The 17787-nt window shown below is 43.9% G+C and overlaps 1 protein-coding gene across 2 annotated transcripts in view; it reads right to left on the bottom strand.

Moving 5' to 3' along the window:
• Positions 1 to 17787, bottom strand: part of FBXW4 (F-box and WD repeat domain containing 4) — an 81527-nt gene that overhangs the window by 7943 nt on the left and 55797 nt on the right. The window contains exon 6 of one of the 2 annotated variants that reach the window (XM_043475656.1): positions 3120 to 3185. The exons of the other annotated variant lie outside the window; for it this stretch is intronic. Coding sequence (XP_043331591.1) covers positions 3120 to 3185 — 66 coding nt within the window. The remainder of the gene's footprint in view (positions 1 to 3119; positions 3186 to 17787) is intronic. 2 annotated transcript variants of the gene reach the window in all.

Genomic DNA, 17787 nt, shown 5'->3' with positions numbered 1-17787 from the left:
CCCCACACAGACACCACCATTCCTGGGGCAGAGCCAAGGGCCCTGAGCAAATGCAGACAGAGAACACTAGATGGGCCTTCATTCCTCCAGACCCAAGGTCAGAAACAGGATGGCAGTTCCGCAGGGCCTAACTACGGATACCTCAGTGGTGGGTGAGTGGCAGGGCCAAGATAGAGCCCTTGGGGGCCAGAGATGGCCTGAACACTATCTACCCTTGGAAACAGGAACACTCTAGCACATCCAAACTGGGGGAAGGACTCTTATCTTTCTTCCCATCTGGTTTACACAGGTTAGAAATCCCCTGCCGCTGGGCCCAGCCCATGGTCCACAGCTCAGAGAGAGGCAGAAGAAGAAGAGTGGGGGACAGCCAAGCTCCCTGCCATCTGGGCAATGTCTTGGTGCCCACGGCTGCTCTCAGACCAGTGTGCTCCAGCTAGCACCTCGCTTCCTTGCACCCCCCAGAGGGAGAACAGAGGTTCTAGGAATCTTGAGGCACAGAGGGCTTGAGGAAGCCATGATGACCTTGAAAGAGGTCCTCAGACACTGAAAAGCAGCCTAGGCTGCCTGAGGACCCATACCTGAGACACAGACGGACGAGGGTGCACTGGTGCCCAGCAGGTGCCTAAACCTCTGAGGTGTGTCCCAGCCCCCACCACCACCCTGAGGGCAGCCTCTGGAGGGGCCATGCTCTGAGCAAAACTGCCCTCCAGTGCTCCTCCCCCCAGGCTGAGCACACACATAAAAGAGAAAATCCCAGCACTCCTCAGGTTTCAGAGGTGACAGGTTAAAAGCAAAGAATCCACCCAGCACTGAGCACCGCCCCGCCACTGAGTCCTGCCTGCGATGCTGCTCCACCTTCCAGATTGGCCTGTCAGTCAGGCTTTGGCGTTATTGAAAGATCAAACTCTGTCCTGCCTGTTCATTACCTTAATCCTATTTTCTACATGGCTTTATTATCTGCTTGGGCTTCTTTGGGAAAGACAGCTACAGACAGTCGTCCTGTCCATCCATTTCCTCCCACCAAAAGTGGATGCCTCCATCAGGGCATCTTCCCCCTCAGTCCCTGCACCACTGGTCCTCAAGCTTCCCTGAGGACAGAAGAGGTGTTTAAGTGAGGCCTGGCTCCTCGGTGGTGAGGAGAGGAGTCTGGGGGCCAGAGAGCAGGCAGGTGAAGCCAAGCAATGCCCAGGACAGCCTTGCCTCAGGCTGGTCAGAGGGTGCAGTAGCTATTTGTTGTCTGGCTCCAGTGAGAACTGAGGCCACAGCTGTCTTGTACTCATTCTCACTTGGGTCCTTTCTGGATTCTATAAAGGCCAGTGTTTAGTGTTAGTGAGGTCTAGAGGTTTCATAAGAGAATGCTTTTGAAGGAGCTGGTGCCTTAGAACTCCATTCTGACCACTAATCTGTGCCCCAACATACCCCAGCCAAGGCAATCACAGGCAGAATAGGCCATTCAAAGGTTACTCAGCCTTCAAGATACAGCTGGACCACAGTGGGGTGGTGCACACCCTCACTGCCGCAGCTTGTCTGCCATCCCGGGCCTGGGTCAGTATTGATGCCAAGCATACCCAACAACGTGACTTAAATAAAACTGACTTGCAGCAGAAATGCCTATCTCTGTGACCTCATCAATGAAAAAGCAAACTATCTAATTAGAAATAGGCAAACATGAGCAGACATTTCACCAAAGAGAATATATAGAAGGCAAATAAGCACATGAAAAGATGTTCAACATCATTAGCCACTAGGGAAATTTGAATCAAAATCACAAATAACACATCCACTAAAATAAATAAGAAATAGTGACACTACCAGATACTGTTGAAAATGTGCAGAAACTAGATCTCTCAGACACTGGAGTCAGAATATAAAGTGGTAAGATACTGAAAATAGACTGGCAGGTAAAAAAAACTAAGCACACACTTAGCAAATGACCCAGCAATTGTATTCCCAGGTAGTAATTCAAAAAAACTGAGAACGTGTGCCCACACAAAAGCCTATACACAAATGTTCAATAGCCTGATCCTCAACAGTCAAAAAACAGAACCGCCCAAATGTTCTTCAATGGGTGAATGCTGATTGATGGGGAAAGAAACTTTGGTATATCCATACCAGAGAATACTACTGAGCAAGAAGGAAGAAAGCACTACTGACACACGCAACACTTCTGTGACTCTCAAGGGAATTATGCAGCATAAAGAAAAAAACCTCCAAAGATTACATACTACATATATACTACATATATTAGTTCATTTATATAATACCTTCAAAATAACAAAATCATAGAGATGAAGAACACCTAAGTGGTTGCCAGGGGTTAGGAGCAAGAGGGAGGGGTGGAGGATGGGTGCAGCTATAAATGTGTACGGGAAGGGTCTTTGTGCTGATGGAACAGCACACTTCTGTATCTTTATTGTGGCAGTAGTTACATGATTCTACACATGGGATAAAACTGCAAAGAAATTTATACACACAAAATAAGTAAAGTCAGATAAAGGTCTGCGGACTGTACCAACTGTACCTACCAACTTGCTAGGTTTGATATTATGTAACATGTTACACAGGTACCTTGCCTTCCTACTTTTGTAACTTCCTATTAATCTATAATTATTTCAAATGAAAAGTTTAAAAAAAAAACAACACAGAATAGCAGGTAATCAAATGGGAATATGTCAAGCCTGCCAAGGCAGAGAACTGTAAATAAAACCTGGGTGTATTTTAACTGTGCTGTATTGTTCTTCTTAAGGATCTGTGGGCACTTCCAAAATTAATTTATTTTAGAAAAATCATCTCTGAGGACAGATACAATTTTTTATAGCCACATAGTCAGGCACTCCTTAGAGAAGAAGTATCATAAATCCAAATTGTTATCGTAAGTTCTACATGAAATTATGTACCTATTATAAATTACTTCAACAGTTTCCATAAGCTAACAATTGATCCTATGTGAGAAGGTGACACAGTGGAGCCTGTCAGGTTGTGGGGCAGGGTCCTTCCAACCTCCTCCTGGACCACTCGGGCAACTGAAATGGGCTGGCTTGGGCAGCTCTTTCCTTGGCCTCCCAGCTGCTCCAGCCCCACCCACCCTGGAAGCCATGGTGGACTCAGGAATCTCTTACCTGTTGAGGTCCCAGATTCTTAAGGGTGAGAAGTGCCCACAACAAGCCGTCCCTGTCACAAAGGAGCTGCCAAACAAACGAAGAGCAGAGTCAGGTCTGGCTTGTCAGAACTTGTGGTGGAAATGGCCACACAATTGGAAGCGCTGTGCTCATTCTCCAGGGGACCATGGGGTTAAGCCAGGATGAGAGAAGCAGCCAGGGGAGCCATCAGAGAAGTGTGGGAAACCATACGGATTCAGAGTGAGGGTTGTAACCTCCCAGAGCTGCTTGGCCAGAGGACCCACGGGTTCAATGGCAGCTGAGTTTGCTGCTCAGACCTGGTTGGGTGGTCTCTGCCCACCGTAAGAATGGATCTCTAGATGTACAACTCAAGTCAAGGGAAAGCAAGCCTGTTGGTCTTCAGTTGTATGAACACCAACTTCACGATGCCACACTACAGGAATGGTCTCCCTGTAATAGGTTGTTGGGCACTGGAAGCTGATGCCCTGGTCAGAGGTGAGGGAGGCTGGGCGGCTTTACTGAAGGTTTTAAGAGCTGGGGAATATGGTAACATGATACAAGCACAGGGCAGGTATAAAGGCACCAAAGTGAGAAAAGGCAAATGATGAAAGGTAGGTAATGACATGAAAAGGTAAGGGTGGGAAAGCAGGGAGTGTGAAGGCCTAGGCAGTCAGGACTGCTGTGGGAGTGGGATGAAAGTCAGAGTTTAGAGGACAATGACAGACACTGCCAAGAGGCAAGAGAGAAGGAACACTCTGACCATATTGCCCATATTTAAGAGCCTCTCTTAAACCCCTAAAAAGTTCAACATATATAATCTGCAGTTTCATTTTAAGTGGAGGCCCAAACCCAGTGAGAAGAATCCATTCAATGAGCCAGGCTGGCCACAGTACTAGGACTAGAACTTGAACCCATGTGCCAGACCACTCCTTTGTCAGAAGATTTGGAGGGTGTTGGGAGGGGGAGCCTGCAGGAACCCTGGGCTTGAAAATCTAAACTGGAACAAGAGAGCTGAAAGCAGTTATGTCACTCAGGAGCCCTGGGGCAGGGAAGGGACATGTCCCTACATGTCTGGGCTTGGGGGAGGAACTGGACATATTAATGACACGTTAGCACTGTGGGGCAGCAGCCTATTGGCCCTGGCCCTGCCCAGCACCTGTGGCTCTCTGATCCCAAGCATGTCAGTGGGGAGATGGATTTCCACAGTTGGGGCTCTGAGAAGCTGATGGCTTTGGCTTGGTGGGGGGCTGGCCTGCTAGTTGCTGATAGAGGAGATGTTAGGGCAGGCACTGGGCAAGCCACTGATTTACAATCAAAATTGCAGGGCAGGGGTTTGTGTTTCAACCCTGGGCAGACAAAAAGGCCACATAAACCACCCTGGAGCATCCATGCCTCAAATCAAGACTTCTCTAGGGACATGCTCAGTCTTCGCAGCCTCCTATCAACCCATAGGCATGCCAGTAGCCACTAAACTAGAATGGTATTCTAAAACAGTCACTCTGTCATGCTCCAAGTGACACCCAGCGTGGTATGCAGCCACTGGACACTGAAGCCCCAAACTACAAAGCCAGGAGGTGTTATCCTCACTTCCCTCTCCCACCAACATTTTTCTCTTGAGGGCAATCCAGTAATAACTGGTAAAGTTAATTACCTTGAGTTGGAAACATAATAGCCCTTAGAAATCATTCATGCAGGCAATGGGGCTCTCCAGATTTTGAGAAGTAGAGAGCCAGGTAAGGGGCACCAGCACAGACACACAGACTCTTTAAGGAGGCCTGTGGCAGGCCTCTGACTGGCCACAGGCCTAAATTAGCATCAAGGTAAGTCAATGGAGAAAGAGAGGAGGCACCTCCACAGCTCTGACTTTCCAGCAGGGATGGGAACCCCTGCCCCTGGATTCCTGTCCTCTATTCCTGCCCACCTACCCCTGACCCTCACCCTCTGCCTCCAGGAGGAATACCTCTCACCTTCACGCCCGTAAGGACCTTTCTTAATTGCCTGGATATAACACCTGTGAACATTTCTTTCCAAAAGCTGCCATTTTCCCTTGCTTAACCATGTAAAGCAGGAAGGAGGTACAAGAGGGAGAGTAGAAAGTCCCTCTGGCATTTACAAGGGCCTAAGAATTTAATCAAATTTAACACTCAGTCAAAACAAAACAAAAACAACCATGTAAGCAGCAGTTCAGCAGATTTGGAGCCAGGTCCTGCTTGGAACGTTCACCAAGACTCACATCCAAACCATGGGGACTGTCAGCCCGAGGGACAGGGATGGCCAGCCCTACTCAACAGGCAGAAGCAGGATCTGCTGGCTGCTCAGTAGCCTGACAGGCCTTCCTCTTAAGTCCTGCCACACCCTGATCTCGCCTGCAAGAGACAAATGGCATTTGAGGGCTTATCTTCCCATCTTCCTTTTGAGATCATGGACTGTGTGGTGGCTCTTGTGTATTCTAGTGCCCAGCACAGTGTCTGGTACCAAAGAGATGCCCAAAACAAATCTATAGACTTCAACTGAAAGGGCCTTCCAGAGTTCACAGCCAACACAGCAGAGGAAGCTAGTCATAGCAGCTGTGAAGGGGGTCCCTCTGCTTCTTAGAGGATTAATTCCCAAATCTCCAAGCTCAGACCTGAATAACACATGACATAGTGTTGGTACAGTGAAGTTGTACAGTGAAGCACAACCAGATAACAAATAAGAAAGGAGCATGACAAGGCTATATATTGTCACTCTGTTCATTAAATTATATGCAGAGTATGTAATGCAAAATGCCAGGCTGGATGACTCACAAGCTGGAATCAAGATTGCCTGCAAAAATACCAACAACCTCAGATATGCAGATGATACCACTCTAATGACAGAAAGTGAAGAGTAACTAAAGAGCCTCTTGATGAGGGTAAAAGAGGACAGTGAAAAAGCTGGCTTAAAACTCAACATTCAAAAAACTAAGTTCATGGCATCTGGTCCCATCAATTCATAGCAAATAGATGGAGAAAAAGTGGAAGCAGTGACAGATTTTATTTTCTCGGACTCCAAAATCATTGCAGACAGTGATTGTAGCCATGAAATTAGAAGATGCTTGCTCCTTGGGAGGAAAGTTATGATCAACATAATAGAAAGCATAGTAAAAAGCAAAGACATCACTTTGCCAACAAAGGCCCATATAGTCAAAGCTGTGGTTTTTCCAGTAGTCAGGTATGGATTTAAGAGTTGGACTATAAAGAAGGCTGAGTGCCAAAGAATTGATGCCTTTGTTTTTTTGAATTGATGCCTTTGAATTGTGGTGCTGGAGAAAACCCTTGAGAGTTCCTTGGACTGCAAGGAGATCAAACCAGTCAATCTTAAAGGAAATCAATCCTGAATATTCATTGGAAGGACTGATTCTGAAGCTGAAGCTCCAATACTTTGGCCACCTGATGTGAAGAGCCGACTCAATGGAAAAGACCCTAATGCTGGGAAAGATTGAAAGCAAAAGGAGAAGAGGCCAGCAGAGGATGACAGAGGTTAGATAGCATCACCAACTCAATGGACACGAATCTAAGCAAACTCCAGGAGAGAGTGAAGGACAGGGAAGCCTGGCATGCTACAGTCCATGGGGTCACAAAGAGGTGGACACGACTTAGCAACTGAACAATAACAATAACCAGCAATACCTAAAAATGTCAGCACACACATACACACACATGCTCTTACACAAATGAATACTCTCTCACCCTGAGGGTCTAAAAGTCATTCTGACTCCACAAACTTCTCTTTTTGGACCAGAAAGTCCTAATCAGAAGCTAGCCTTCTACAATTTCTCATCCAATTTCTCACCCACTCTACAAAGTCTTACCCTGCCCAGATGCCCAAGCTACCTTACTGGCCTCCTGGTCCCAACTTAGGAAAACCTGGCCTCACAGAGATCATCCATAGGCCCAAGAAGAAGACATAAGAGACCTCATGTCAAAGAGACCAAGAGAGAGAAAAAAAAAAAAAGAGACCAAGAGAGTTGGGAGTTCTGGTAGTCGAGTTGAGGAATAGAAAATAACAAAGATACAGAACAGAGAAGAGGAAAGTATGAAGAAAAATCAGTCGGGTGTGGGCAGGGTGAAAAGAAGGTATATTCATGCTGCCTCTGCCTTAATTTGGACCCTCTTAACCACACTAGGAAGTGACTGAGCACTTGCTGTGTGCTAGAATCCACAAACAAATGTCTCCAAAGCACTACTCTGTCTCTCCCTCATGTCTGACAGACGAGGACACTGAGACACAGAAAAGTAACAGACTTGATCTTGCTCACACATGGAGCAACCAGTGGGACTAGAATTTGAACCCAGTTAGTCTTAATTCCAGAGCCCAAGTGATTTTACACCCTGTGTCCTGTAAGTTCTTTCCGCAGCACCTAGTATAATGCCTGCCACATACTGAAAACTCAAATGCTTATTGAATGAACGAATGGACAAGTGAACAAATGACTCCACCTGGGAGAAGAAAGGAGCGATGGAGGGGCTCTGAGGAGGGGCAGCAGAAGGGCGTGCTCGGCAGCTGTGCCCCGTGGCTGGCCTGGAGCTGCCCAGCTGGCCCAGGCCCCAGCCGCCTCTGAGCTGGGCTGACACACTTTGGCAAGGGAGGCCACCAGAGCTGTCACATCATTCACCAACATGCCCATCAAGTGTATTCAGTTCTCTTCAACCCGCATTGGCATTTTAATTACTGTTGGGTAAACTAATTTGTACAAATGAAGGCTGGGCTGCCTAATAGAATATGCAAGCTCTCTGACCTCTGACAGGCACTGACACGAGATACAAAGGCCGCCGAGGAAGGCTTTTTATCTGAGCCTTATTACTCTCTATTACTCCAATTAGTCAGGCTCCAGTGCTCCTAATTGGAGGAAAAATTGCAATTAAATCAATTTTTGATGGGCTGCAAGTGGGCTCCCGAACCGCCCTGCTTGTGAAACACTGATATTATAGCAGCAAAGGTCACAGGCTTCATCGGCACCTGGGCGCCCCCCAATTTCCCTTGGCCCCCTCCTAAAATGCCTCAAGGAAACCCCTGCCCCTCCATCAGCTCGGACAGCAAGGGTGGGAAGAAGAGAGTCATTAGAACATGTCAGGTCTCATTGCTGCTGCCGCCATCTGCTAACCTGCGCCATGGACATCATTATAGCGGCTAAGTCCCAAAGCATGAATGCAGTGCGAAGGTCACACAAACTCACCGGGTGAGGCTAGGCCAGGAGCAGAAGTGCAGTGACAGCACTGTCAGGGAGGGACCAGCGGAGTGGGAACAGGAGGTCAACAGAAGTCAGGAAGAGGAGAGACACAGTCCTGGGCAGGTGAAGGATGAGGCAGCCAGTTGCCAAGATCCAGTCAACAGGGCACTCCAGGCCACCCAAGGGGAAGAGAAATAGATGTATTTGGGAGGGAACAAAAAAGAGAGCCGAAGAAATCTTGTTCTCATCAGCAAACATCCACCTTGCAGTAGGGGTACGTACCCCTGAATGCTCTCCACAGACCAGAAGGCTGAGTGTCCCGTCAGTGACGGGGTCAGAAGCACAATGTGGGGCCTACCATCTATAGCAGTGCCTGCCTATCAAGGCTGGGGAGGGAGTGCCCAAAACTAAAGCTTAACCACAGAGGAGAAGGTAAACACAACTTCATTCACCAAACTAAAGGATAACAAGACCAAGATGCCTCTCTGAAACTTGAATGAGTAAAGTTTAAGGCAAATAAAAAGAAGGTCCATTTCACATAGCATCTGGCATACCATTACCTCAAAAAGATGGTGCAGACAGAAAACAAAATTTCAAAAGAAGGTTAGCCAACTTCATGGGTGATTGAACCAAAATGGATTAACAGGGAAAGAAGGATGTGCCTTGTCTTCAAGGGGTCAAGACCAAAAATATGTTGAATAAATGCTGGTCTATCTACTTAATGGAATATTAAACAGACATTTAAAATGATATTCCCAAAGAATATAGACAAGATATTTTATAAGAAAAAAAAAAAGTAGGGTACGAGCAGCATTAATGGAACTATTTTAAAACAGCTTGAGTGGGGAAAGTAAACACAACTTTGTTGATCAAACTAAAGAATAATAAAACCAATTATTTTTAATTACAAAAGAGGCAAGCATACACAATGGGAGAAAGGTCAGTCTCTTCAATAAACAGTGCTGAGAAAATTGGACAGCCACTTGCAAAAGAATGAAACAACTATCTTATACTGTACACAAAAATTAACTCAAAATGGATCAAAGACTTGAATGTAAGACCTGAAACCATAAAACTCCTAAAAGAAAACATAGTAGTAAGCACCTTGACACCACTCCTGGCAATGATTTTTTGTATCTGACTCCAAAACAAAAGCAACAAAGGCAAAAATAAACAAGTGGGAGCACATCAAGCTAAGAGGCTTCTGCAAAGCAAAGGAAATCATCAACAAGATGAAAAGGCAACCTACTGAATGGAAGAAAGTGTTTGCAAAGCATATATCCAATAAGGGGCTAATATCCAAAATATATAAAGAACTCACACAACTCAACTGCAGAAAGCCAAACAATCTGATTAGAAAATGGGCAGAGGACCTGAACAGACGTTTTTCCAAAGAAGACACAGAGACAGCTAGCAGGCACATGAAAAGATTCTAAACATTGCTAATCATCAGGGAAAATGCAAATCCAAACCACAATGAGATATCACCTCACATCTGTTAGAATGGCTGTCGTCAAAAAGACAAGAGACAGCCACTGCTGGAGAGGGTGTGAAGAAAAGGGAACTCTCGTGCACTGTTGGTGGGAATGTAAATTGGTATAGCCACTATGGAAAACAATGTGAAGTTTCCTCAAAAAAGTGAAAAACAGAACTACCATTTGTTGTTCAGTTGCTAAGTCATTGACTCTGCAACCCCATGGACTGTAGCATGCCAGGCCTCCCTGTCCCTCACTATTTCCCAGAGTTTGCCCAAGTTCATGTCCATTGAACTGGTGATGCCACCCAACCATCTCATCCTCTGCCTCCCTCTTCTCCTTTTGCCTTCAATCTTTCCCAGTGTCAGAGTCTTTTCCAATGAGGCGCCTGTGGCCAAAGTATTTGCATTAGGTGGCCGAAGTATTGGAGCTTCAGCTTCAGCATCAGTCCTTTCACTGAATATTCAGGGTTGGTTTCCTTTAGGATTGACTGGTTTGATCTCCTTGCAGTCCAAGGGACTCTCAAGAGTCTTCTCCAACACCACAATTTAAAAGCATCAATTCTTTGGCACTTAGCCTTCTTACAGTCCAACCCTCACATCTGTACATGACTACTGGAAAGACTATAACTTTGACTATATGGACCTTTGTTAGCAAAGTGATGTCTTTGCTTTTTAATATGCTGTCTAGGTTTGCCATAGCTTTCCTTCCAAGAAACAAATGTCTTCTGATTTAATGGCTGCAGTCACCATCCGCAGTGATTTTAGAGCCCAAAAAGAGAAAATCTGTCACTGCTTCTACTTTCTCCCCTTCTATTTGCCATGAAGTGATGGGACCAGATGCCATGATCGTCATTTTTTAAATGTTGAGTTTTAAGCCAGCTTTCACTGTCCTCTTTGACCCTCATCAAGAGGCTCTTTAGTTCCTCTTCACTTTCTGCCATTAGAGTGTTATCATCTGCATATCTGAGGCGGTTGATCTTTTTCCTGGCAATCTTGATTCCAGCTTATGAGTCATCCACCCTGGCATTTTGCATGATGTACTCTGCATATAATTTAAATAAACAGGATAACAATATACAGCCCTGTCGTACTCCTTTCCCAATTTTGAACCAGTCAGTTGTTCTGTGTAAGGTTCTAACTGTTGCTTCTTGACCCGAATACAGGTTTCTCAGGAGACAGGTAAGATGGTCTGGTATTCCCATCTCTTTAAGAATTTTCCACAGTTTGTTGTGATTTACACAGTGAAAGGCTTTTATGTGGTCAATGAAACAGAAGTAGAAATGTTTCTGGAATTTCCTTGCTTTCTCTATGATCCAATGTATGTTGGCAATTTGATCTCTGGTTCCTCTGCCTTTTCTAAACCCAGCTTGTACATCTGGAATTTCTCAATTCAAGTACTGCTGAAGCCTAGCTTGAAGGAAGAACTACCATATGATCAAGTAATTCCACTTCTGAGTATTTGTTTTTTAAAAATAATAACAATAATTTGAAAAGATATATGCACCCCCATGCCCACTGGAGCCTTATTTAAAATAGCCAAGATATGGAAGCAACCTAAGTGTGCACTGGTGGGTGAACAGATAAAACGATGCGGTGCACATATATACAAAGGAATACCACTCAGTCATAAAACAGCATGGACTCTTACCACTTGGGGCTTCCCTGGTGGTTCAGATGGTAAAGAATCTGCCTGCAATGCAAGAGACTCAGGTTTGATCCCTGGATTGGGAAGATCCCCTGGGATCCCCTGGGATTGGGAAGAGGGCATGGCAGCTTACTCTAGTATTCTTGCCTGGAGAATACCATGGGCAGAGGAGCCTGAGAGGCTAGAGTCCATAGGGTCCCAAAGAGTCAGACATGACTGAGCAACTAACATCCACTTGCCATTTGTGATATAGACAGGCCTTAAGGCATTAAGCTAAGTGACATAAGTAAAACAGAGAAAGACTAATACTGTATGCTTTCACTTATATGTGCAATATAAGAAAGAACAAAATGAATCAAAACAAAACAAATGAAAAACCAAGTTCACAGATACAAAGAAGAGACTGGTAGTTGCCAAAGGGGAGGAGGTAGGGGACAGGAGAAATGGAATGAGGGAGTCAAAAGGTACAAACTTCCAGCTATAAAATAAATAAATTATGAAGATGTAATATACAGCATGATGGCTACAGTTAATAATACTGTGTGGCATATCTGAAAGTTGCTAAGAGAGTAAATCTTAAAAGTTCTCATCAAGAAAAAAATGATTGTTAACTACGTAAGGTGATGCACATAACTATCATTTTTGCACTGCATTCTAATATCAAATCATTATGTTGTATATGTGAAACTAATATAACATTATACTTCAACTTTTAAAAAAACAGCCTGTGAATAGAAAAGGAGGAGTGGAATGAAACTCACTAAAATGCTTCAAGTGACTGCATATAGGCAACAGAGTAATTAGCAATTCTTTCTTCTTTTAATTTTATAAATCTTCTTTAATGAGTATGTGCTACTTTTTAAAGGGAAAAGTATATTATTTACATCTTATAAGAGAAAACACAACATAACCAAACATTCCTGCCCACTGACTCATGGCCAAAAACAAGTGGACCCGATAATGAGCTGCCTGCTGAAACAGGTGTCCGCAGTGGTGGCCCTGGCACACCTTGGGCTGAAGCTGTGGAACTGATCAGTAGCCCAAGGTTAGGACAAAAAACCCCAGATCAGCAGGGAGGGGCTCCACTAGCCTCTTTCTCCCAACTCAGCACTGGCCAGTAGAGAGCAAGACTGGTCCTGACTCCCACGGTGGGCAGAGGCCTGGAACACCTCTCCCAGTCAGTGTCTATCTGTCTGCCTGTCTTGTGTGTCTCTCCTCTCTCTCTCACACACACATACCTCAGGCCCCTCTCAGCCCACGCGCATCCGGATAGGATGGTGCAAGTAAGCCATCTAGGGCAGGTTCTGCAAAGTGTCCAGGGGCTGGGGCTCCCCAGGCTCACCCTCCTGATAAAGACTCTAACAACAGCAACAGAACAGGTTTTCTGCTTTCCCACAGAGGAAATTCCTCTATGGAAACACATAATGCTCATTTTCCATTTTAACCAGTGGTAAAAGAGCAGCCTGGCCAAGGATATAAGACCCTGGCCCAGGCTAAACAAGAGGAGGCTTGAGGTATAGAGGCCGCTCTTCCCATATGCATCAGTTCCACTCAAGAAACAGAAACTTACAAACTTGAGCAATGGAATGGCAGAATTAACAGAAAAAATGAACTACATCAAAAACAAAGACTCACAGTACAATGGAATAACATACACTCAATCTATTGAATTTATTAACAAGACACATTGGAGACGTTTCTACACTCTATTTTCCATCTGTACGGCCTCTAAACACAAGCTTCGTCCACACCCAAGAAGAAATGGCACTATATTCCAGTGCTAAAGAAAAAACTGACTGGGTCAGACTTCCTGAGAAATGATGAATATTGATCCACAAAACTATGTACCTAACAAGAGGCATGGAAAAAGAAGAAATACATATGGTCGATATTTGTGGAAACTAAAACTGTCTACCTAGAAAATTTAAAAGACTCAACTCAAAGTACTGCAACAAATTTCAGAGTAGGATGAGGTGGATGGCACACTGTGTATGACACTGGAAAGGAGAGTGGGGGACTTCCCTGGTGGTCCAGTGGCTGAGACTACAACTCCATTGCAGGGGGCCGGGTTCCATCCTTGGTCAGGGAACTAGATCCCACATGCCACAACTAAGAGTTCACATGCTGCAACTAAAGATCTCGCATGCCACACAATGAGGACTGAAGATCTCATGTGCCACAACTGAGATGCAGTAGAGCCAAATAAATAAATATTAGAGAGAGAGAGAAAGGAGTGTGGGCTCAGGACTGCTGGCTCTCCCACCTAGTAACCATGTGATCTTGGATGAGCAATTAACTGGGCTCCAAAGCCCAGTTTCTTTAACAATAAAACAGAAATATTAGGACTTACTGAGAAAATTATATGGGATAAGATGCTTAGAGCAATGTATGGCACACAGCAAATCCCCACAGATGTAAACTATTATGCCCCAGCAATCACCAAACAAAATGAAATTAGAAATCCATTTGCAAAAAAGAATTAAGAAATTGTAAAATAGCCAAGAATAAATCTAACAAATAAAACGAAACAAAAAGGAAAAAAAAATCCAAGACAGCCCCATATGAAAAAAACTCTACTGTATCCTTTACTAATGGACACAGGATTGCTGAGTAAGTGGAGAAGTACATCATGTTCCTGGAGAAGTCTCCAGCTGTCAGTTCTCCCATCATCAGCCCATAAATTCAATACAGTCCCATCCAAACAAGATTTTTTACTTAATCAGTTGATTCGAAAATCCATATGGAAGAGAAAACTTATACAAGAAGAGCTAAGAAATATTTTTACAAGAACAATGAGAAACCAATCACTTAACTAGATATCAATGCTAGAACAGACAACTAGATCAATGAATCAGAATAAAGAATCCAGAGTCATACCCATATATTTGTAGGGAATCAACAGATCCTAAATGTGGCATTTAAAGACAGTGGGTGAAGGATGAACTAATCAATAAATGGTAGAGAAACCACAGGACATGCATTTGGCAAAAATAAAATTAGAGCCCTAACTCACAGCAGACATCAATTCCAGATGGATTGAGGACATAAACATTTTTAAAAACTACACAAAAACCCATAAACGTGTTAGAAGAAAATATAGGAAAATAGTTTTACAATCTCAAAGTAGTGAAGGCATTCATAAGACAAAACTCTGAAGCCATAGGGCAGAGATGACAGAACTAATCTCCAAATTACAAAAAACTGTACACAACAGCAGACACTGTAAACAACAGGCTGAAAGGAATTACCAAATATATGTAGTAGTCAAAAGATTAATACCCAGAAAATATAAAGATATTCTATAAACCACAGAGGGGAAAGAACAGATGAATGAGCACAAATTTTCAATAAGTAATATATAGCAAAAAAATATACCTGCCAAAAAAATACATGAAGTAATGTTAACCTTCCTAGTAATCAAAGAACTGCAAATCAGAAAACAATGAAAAATAGCTGCAAATACCTATAGCATTTACCACACACCAGGTACTATATAATTAATTCATTTAACCCTCAAAACATTCTTACAGGGCCTTCCCTGGGGGTCCAGTGGTTAAGACTCCAGGCTTCCACTGCAGGGGGCATGGGTTCCTTCCCCTCTAGGGGAACAAAGATCCAGCATGCCATGCAGGGTGGCAAAAAAACCCAACAAATCCACATTCCTACATTTTTGGTGATATTTTTCCAGATATGATAATGGTTTTATAATCACATTTTAAAACCATCACTATCTTTTAGACTATCCACTGAAATATTTACTTATATGCCTGACATTTACTACAGAATAATATTGGAGGGCAAAGTGTGTGAGCAATATTGATGAAGCAAAATTGGCCAAGAATTGATTAATTATTCTACTTTTGTATATTTTGAAATTTTCCATAAGAACAAAAAATTTAAGTCACTCTGAAGTATGTACTACCATTATCATCCCCCTTTCACAGATGAGGAAATTAAGGAATAGGGAGGTTAAGTAACTCACCAAGTCACACAGCTAGCAGGTGGGAAGACTCGTGATTTGACCTCAGCCAGCTGGGCTCCAGAGTCCAGTTCTTAATCACTATTCTATACTCACTACCAGAATTGGATATCATTTTTTACCCTCCAGAGAAACAAAAAAAAATTTTTTAATGTGATATTATCCAGTACTGATAAGTGTAAGAGGAAATATATATACGTATATTCTGTTTGTGGGTATGTAATCTGATATAGTCCAAGTGGAGGGCAATTAGGCATTATCCAAAAACTTTTAAATGTACTTACCCCTCAATCCAACAACTTTATTCCTAAGTACCTTCCTTAGAAAAATATCTTACTATATGCACAAATAGGCAAGTACACAGATGCTTCCTGAGGCACTATTTGTAATAGCAAACCACTGGAAATAACCTAAGTGTTCATCAATAGCAGGATGGCTAAGTAAACAGCAGTGCATCCATATTTTTCTGAATTAGAATGCAGTAGTAAAAAGAATGCGTTCTGATAGCAAAGGACCTCTGAGCCACATGGGTCCCAGAGGAAGAATTCAAGTTACAGAATACATGCATATTGTGAGCCTAAAACTAAGCAAAACCATGTATTTGTGTGTGTATATACATACACATACACACTCATGAAATTACATGATGTCTGATGTTTGCTTCAACTTAAAAGATCTGGAGTGACATCTACAGACTTCCTACAAAAAGGAGAAGAATGAGGGGAAGGGCCACAGGAAAAACAATGGGAACATAGTCATATGTTACTTATACAAAAAATAACATAGAAAATGAGAGACTAAAAGGAGGATGGTAATAAGAATCTTCATTTTGAAGTTGCCTGAAAGGACTGCATATTGCTGGTGCCTGAGTTCAATGTGATTCTGAACCCCACACAAAACACACAGTCCCATGGCTCCTTCTTAAACCTGGCTGACGCCCTTTGACAGGGACCATTCACCTGGAGGGCTTCTGAGTGATTAGGGCCTGAAACAGTTGCCTATGAGAATTCCAGTTTCCTCTCTGCTCTCATATAATAGTATATACCCCCTAAACTTCTGTTTTACAAGCACTTTCGCTGTAGAGAGGTTAACAACCAGTTTCTTCAAGCAGGAGGGCTACTGTACTCTGCTGGGAGCCTATTAGGGGTCAAAGCCATGGCTTACTCCACCACAGTGCCCTGTACTTACTAGGTACTCAAATGACTAACAGTGCTAACGCTAGCTAAGGACAGAATTATTTCTAGCTTCAAAACAAATCCACATTTTCCTCTTTCCTTTAGGCAGTCCATTTGTCATCATGGTAGTGGTCAGGCCCAAGGACTGGGTCACCAGGCTGCTAACATCTTCTGCGCTTGGGTGGCCCACGTGGTCTGGTGATTCCTGGGGTGACTGAGGCCAAACAAGCTCTGCTGTTTTTTCAGGTTTCCTGATGAACATAAGTAGCTGGCATTTGAGTAGGGGGATGAGATGGAAGGAAGACAAGAACCACTAAAACCAGCTGTGTCTCACAGAGAGGAAAACAGAGCTCAACTGGTACAGATAAACCAGACACCAACTCAACGGTTTCATTTTAAAATCTGATTCTTCCTAAACATGCCCACATTAACAAACCACAGAGGGACCCTGAAACTCAGACTTACTTCAGTGTAGGCAGGAACATTAAGTATTTACAACACAAAGAGAGAAGAGAGATGAAGACAGGTCAAAGAGGACTCTGGTGTGACCTATGATCATGAGGTCCTATGTCCTTGACCCACGGTCACATTTAAGCCCAGCGATGGGGTTCCCTAAGGACTGATTGGCCTGGTACTTATTTTTATTCTCAACATCACATAAGCCCCAATGTGGGGTATTTTCATGTGGCAAGCATCAAAGTATAATTAAGACCTTCTAGAAAGAGGCTCTCTCTGAGGAATCAAAGGGCAAGAGAGCCCACCCACACTACCCATTGCCTGACTGCGTGGCATTCCTCATCCCCTGGCCTCATAACTCTGACAGAGCTTAAAATGAAAGAGGACTCCAACGAGAGGCCCACAGTGACATCAAGTAAGCTGAAAAAAAGGGAGGCAGAGGGCATGAGTGTTGATTTATGGATTCACTACTACCATCTGCATCCTTGGACCACTTCTCTTCCATCAAAACAGGGGGAGGAGAAGCGGAGATGAAGCTCTATACTCCTCCACCTAGCCTGATTGCTGTGGCATTTTCCACCATTACCCCGAAGGCCACTGGTGATGGAGGAGTGGTCGAGGAGTGGTCAAGGAGTGGGAAGGGAATTTTCCTTCTATCATGGAGGTTGACAGACCAGTAGGGCCTGCTATGCATCATAAATTATACACAACAGGGCTATAGAAATGGGATCCATGAAAAGAAGAA

Source organism: Cervus canadensis, chromosome 8 (genome assembly GCF_019320065.1).
Source record: "Cervus canadensis isolate Bull #8, Minnesota chromosome 8, ASM1932006v1, whole genome shotgun sequence".
Lineage (NCBI taxonomy): Eukaryota > Metazoa > Chordata > Mammalia > Artiodactyla > Cervidae > Cervus > Cervus canadensis.
The sequence above is the reverse complement of the archived record's forward strand: the minus strand, read 5'-3'. Positions and strand labels throughout refer to the sequence as shown.